General features: G+C 34.5%; 1 protein-coding gene across 1 annotated transcript; it reads right to left on the bottom strand.

Annotated features, from left to right (window-relative positions):
• Positions 1-2,768: 2,768 nt before the first annotated feature.
• LOC149285987 (homeobox protein Hox-D4-like) lies at positions 2,769-3,803 on the bottom strand. The gene is made up of 2 exons (XM_089494691.1): positions 3,404-3,803; positions 2,769-3,070 (listed from the first exon to the last, which is right to left on the bottom strand). The coding sequence occupies exons 1-2, from the start codon at positions 3,801-3,803 to the stop codon at positions 2,769-2,771; spliced, it is 702 nt and encodes a 233-aa protein (XP_089350817.1).
• Between the last annotated feature and the right edge of the window lie 1,865 nt (positions 3,804-5,668).

Raw genomic sequence — 5,668 nt, 5'->3', positions numbered from 1 at the left:
AATAAGCCAAAACAAGGAAACGAGCTACACATTTTTTTCATTCATTTTGCCAAGAGTCGATATAAATTCATGTTTCATTATAATTAAACTTTCCCACTATGTAAACACCTTGATGACTTCTATTCATTTTACGATGAAAGTGAAAGCTAATATTTCATGTAATTATGAATTATTCAAATCACATTTGCAGAAACAGGTAAGGAGCTATATGGACCTTGTTGTGTTTGTTTTCGCAATGATACAATGGTGTTTGTATCAATTATACAAACAGAATACAAGAAACACTATTAATTGCTAGATTCACCTACCTTTGGTGATGTTTACAAGACAATCAGAGTATGCAATGTGTATGGATAGATACATATCCAGCTATCTGTCTGTCTATTGATAAAGACATAAATGAATACGCAGATGTACATATGACACGGCTGTATAAAAACACATGCATTTAAATCCAAGATTTCCTTTTTCATTCCGATATGTATCCTCACAGCCAAAATTGGCTGGTTCTGTAATATACTGTAGCAGCGGTACTGGTTCACATGGAACTAGAATAGGCGATGGTGCTTTGAGTCTGTTTACCCTATATGTATCACAATGTTTCCATTTCTACACACAGCACAAAATATTGGTTCAGAGAATTATCTAAGCTTGCTTACATAAATTTATTCAGGGGGGAAATGGATTTCAATCCTTAATGTTCTTTAATGTTAACATTAAATACACTTGGTTCTGTAATATTAATTTAAGCATCATTGTGGTTCTGCCTCTGTCCACCAATGTAATAAAGACTGAGCACTTAACACTTTTTGGACCACAGGGTTATGCAACGAGGACCCTGGCACTCAAGGGGTTAATCACCCCAATTTTAAAACTTGTACAATGAAGGCTTTAACAAATACTAAATCTAAAGGCCCTTATGTCCTAAAATAAGGGAGGTAAGATCTAAGGGGTCAAGGGTTTAGAGGTCAACACTCCCGGCTGAAATACAGCTAATCGAACAGAAAATGTGTCCTCTAGATGAACCTGTTTCAGTGCTTTGGCCGAACTTCAGTAAAATACCTTTTTTCAACTTCTCAACATGAAGGCTTTTAAAAAAAACACATCTTCACTTGGTATGAACTGTGCTTTTTGTCATGGGCACAATGCTGAATATAATGCATAGAGCTTTAATATCGGGACATGAGGGTAGTCTAATGCTGCAGTGTGAGAATACTAAACCATCACAAAAAAAGAACAAAAGAACCCGAGGTTTTACATTTAATCAACAAAAGAATTAGTAATTTCTTATCTTAAAAGTAAGAAGTCAGTAAACTATTCTCATGAGAGAAAAACCTTCCAAGCATCCCTATGTGTGACCTTTTCTTGTAGTGATATTGTTACGTTTCAATGGAAAAGAGGTAAGATAACGTGACACCAATGAACAAATTGCAGCATCCTAGGCGATTATTTTCACCAATATTTGTGCAAATACAGAAAATAGCCAAACAAAAAATAACATTTTTTTTAAGACGAAAGTACCCTTTTTATTTTGATAAATTGCATTCAAGAAAAACAGGTTACATGTTTCAACAATAAAAATAAAATGCATTTCCCGTCAATTTTCCTATTGCTTGGAGCTGGGAACATACGAATGCAGTTTTTTTCATTAAAGTTATGTGACAAATTTATACGAAATTGCTGACTAAAATGCATTTCGTTTGTTTAGAAGATAAATAATTTTCAGCTGCTTCAAGAATGTTTTTCCCTTTCAAATTGGAAGACTTAACCTACAATAATGCTACATTCAGTCATTTAAGAAATTTAAGAATGTGATAAATGTGAGAACATTTCTTTTTCAAAGCCTACTACGAAAATGAACACCCTGCTTTTCTTAATTTTCTTCTGTGAAGGTTTCATAAAATAACACACATTTTTTCTTTGTTAAACCCGACCAAAAAGCACGTTAGCTACCTCCCCCACACTCCAACAAAAATTAAGTACAGATATACAAAACTATTTATTAACCATTAATAAGTATCTAATTCTAAATTAGGGGCATGTCATAAATAGTTGCCATTAAAACTGTAGTGCTATTTATTTTTGTTAATTTTCCAACAATAAGGTGGAAGAAAAATACACAGCAATATTTTCAGTTTCTTCCTTAATATTTGGCTTTGGATTGATTGTTTTTATTTGTTAGATTTCATTTTAAATAAATACCTGAATGCACTTTTTAATTAAAAATAACCCGTTTATTATAAAATAAAAATGTTTAGAAAAATTTGGTATAATGTGATTAACACGAGATTAGAAAAAAAAGAGGAGGGGATACGCATATGGTCCCCACATTTACGTTTTAAGAACTCACTAACATGCTCTGTTTCTTTGTTAACCCAATACTGCTCTGTGCAATAAAACGAAAAATACATACTGGTTTGGAATTACCTAAGGCATTTTTCCACAGACCTAAGACAGATCTTCATCGGTGAAATTGAATTAAACGATTTGTGTCCCAAAATGTTCTATTTTCTGATGCATTCAGGGGGAATTCTTGAAATCATGTATTTACTCTCGTAAGTGAATGAGAGTAAGAATTGTGCCATTGAGCGATATAGTCCAATATTGGTGTGAAGGTCCATGAAAAACACCGTACCTATGGAATGACGTGACAGTCCGGGGGCTTTAGACAGCCATACCTTGCAGGCATTGCTTCAACCCTGTCTATTTGTCTATAATACAGTCCATAATGGAAGAATAAAAAGAAAAAATATATAATATTTTTTTCTCTATAAAGAGGTCAAGTCAGTGTGATGCTCCTTGGAAATAGTTTGTATGTGTTGAGATGACCCAGATGACGATTTTCCTTTTGTATTGGGCAGTTTATGGTCTTTCTTCCACTTCATTCTCCTGTTTTGAAACCAAATTTTGATTTGGCGCTCGGAAAGGCACAGACTATGCGCTATTTCTATCCTGCGACGTCTGGTCAGATACCTGTTAAAATGAAATTCTTTTTCAAGTTCCAGGACTTGCTGCCTGGTATAAGCTGTCCTGGATCGCTTTGGTTCCCCTCCGGTATAATTCGGATTGACTGTGAAATAATACAAATCAAAATCTTTATTAAACCTTACCCTTTACTTATATCCCAATGTGTGTATAAAATAGATTGGACTCATGCACCCAACTCTACATACTTTGTGAATATTAACATCATCTACTCCCCCCCATTTGAAGACTTACTTTTCCTACTGCACACACACACACAAAAAGAAAACAAAACCACATGGCCAACGGCCTATTCCCCCAACCATAAAAATTTATGATGAGTGTAATGACTTCCTTGGTTTAAAAGCCCATAAATATTTTTTTCAGCAACTTCCTCACATCCCAATATGGACTGATTTACAAGAACGTTGTTGCTTACCTGAATTGACGTGCACTTTTTTCATCCAGGGGTACACTACAGCTGGCTGTTTAGTCAGACTCCCATTTTTGGGGTGCTGCTGTTGGTTGCAGGGTCTGGTGGTGGAGATCGGTGCTGTGCATTGGTCATCAGTGGAAGGGTATGGATTCTGATGGCCGGTTTGCTCCTCCACATGACCCCGGGGCTGCAATGCAGAGCCCTGTGCATGGCTACAGCTGAAGGATTCTTCAGGGTAGTTTGGCCGGGGATAGATCCCCTGATGCTGATACTCAGAGCCCTGCGTGGAACTGTAAAAATCTGAGCCCTGGTCTGCTAGGTAGCTATTCTGTAAATATTCCTCGCAGGGAGGAAATTTAGGATCCACGTACTTTGAGTTCACCATAAACGAACTCATGGCCATTAATTTCTGAGGATAGAAAATACTAATTTTTCTGCTGTTGTCTTTTTTCTGCCTCCATAAAGCCCTCCTACTTGCTGTCAACTGAATAAAGTTAGTCAGTCATGTGACCTAGGCGGCCAATCAGCGGCCAGAAACTTTATCACTGGGTTTAATTGTACCTCATAATTTTCACAAAATAACAAAATAATATTGATTTAATTGGATCATTGCGAACATGTTCCCTGCCCCCACTCCCTTATTAATTACACATCTTCATGTGTTGATATAAACCTAATTTCATTCTAACTATATGAAAATCATGCATTTAAACATGAATTACTTTTAAGGTTTTTATGCCATTCTTATTCTTTTTTTTTAAATTTGTTTATTAGCAGAAATGTATTTTTTTCGATGCAAAGCAAGCCATTTTAAATCCAACGTAAAGAAAATAAATCTAATTCTGCCAATAGAGCATCAGAAGAGCCTTAATACAATAGATCTGTCTTGGCTTTGTCTTTCAGAGGTCATCCAAAAGTTACCAGAATCCAGTCAGGTTGAAAAAAAACCAGGCAATCAGTAACCTCTGGTTTACTTTTCGCATGGTTAAATGGGAAAAAAGTCCATGGTGTCGTAAAACAACCATGTAAACCCATAGCATGCAACAAAGCCAAATTATTTTATTTTCCTGCTTTCCTTTTTTTTAAATGTATGTTACAATTAAGATATCTAATGTTTGTGCTGAATAAAGAATCTGAAGATTTCATTGTAAAATTGTGTACTAGGTACGTTGACATACTTATATATATATTCTGACTTAATTGAAACATTTATAGAAACACGTGATACTGTAATGGAGCCCAATTCATTTAAAACAATTCAATACATTAATGGTACCAGTATTTATTAAAGTAGGGACACATAATATAAATCTGATATAACAACCTAAAATCAGGTGACACAAATTATATTACTCATATGGAAAATGATCACTATCAATGGTTTCTATATATCCCTTTATATAATAACAGATGATCAAGCCCGCCATGGAGAACTTCACTACAGAATGTCCTATTTTGATGAAATCGAAGCTTTTGCATCGACTATATATTCCCCTAGAATCGAATCTGTGACTGTGTAAATACCACACAAATTCGGTTCTACAGGGTACATATAGACAACGTGATATTATAATCCTTTTACTCTTTATACCAATAGCATGGAAATGACTATAGAGATGAAAGTCCATGCAAAGGCAGGTATACCTGACTATAAAATAAACACCTTTTCCTTCAAGGATAAAAAATCAAGTTAAAACAACTTTACACACATTTGAGCGGATATTGATCACCAATAAAGGAACATTTCAATAATAACAATTCAAATACATTACACCTTTACATATAGGTCTTTTTGGTGTTTTTGTTTATTCACAAATCACTCGTTAACTTCCAATAACTATTTTTTTTAAACAAGGAAAGCTGATTATCATCAAATTATTATTATTATTAAAAGACAGCAATAAAATCCGTATAAATATTATTAATGTTCTACAATCACTACATCCCATGTGTAAGCTTCAATTGTCACAAGGTCTCCTTCCCTTTGCGTTAAACATAAGTATTTTTATGATACCATTAAATAATAATAATGTTATTACATGATACCTGCTGATTCCATGCACATCTTTACAGGCATAGTTATAATTTGCATAGTCTGCAATTTCCATTCCTCTGTGTTTCACTTTATTGCTCACAAAGGTCACAATAAACGCTCTTCTACCATATTATGATCAAAACGAGAACCAAGACATTTTACAACACCACAGAGTAATAAAAACGATATTACATGGTACATATCAACATTATATACACATTTATTGCAGCTGA

Source organism: Sceloporus occidentalis, unplaced genomic scaffold, assembly GCF_023333645.1.
Source record: "Sceloporus occidentalis isolate IW3139 unplaced genomic scaffold, rSceOcc1.0.p SCAF_74, whole genome shotgun sequence".
NCBI classification, from domain to species: domain Eukaryota; kingdom Metazoa; phylum Chordata; class Lepidosauria; order Squamata; family Phrynosomatidae; genus Sceloporus; species Sceloporus occidentalis.
The sequence above is the reverse complement of the archived record's forward strand: the minus strand, read 5'-3'. Positions and strand labels throughout refer to the sequence as shown.

Coding starts and splice junctions, on each gene's coding strand:
- LOC149285987 (XM_089494691.1), bottom strand. CDS start 3,803: ATGGCCATGAGTTCGTTTATGGTGAACTCAAAGTACGTGGATCCTAAA. Junction 3,071..3,403: donor AAAAGTGCACGTCAATTCAG/GTAAGCAACAAC, acceptor ATTATTTCACAG/TCAATCCGAATTATACCGGA.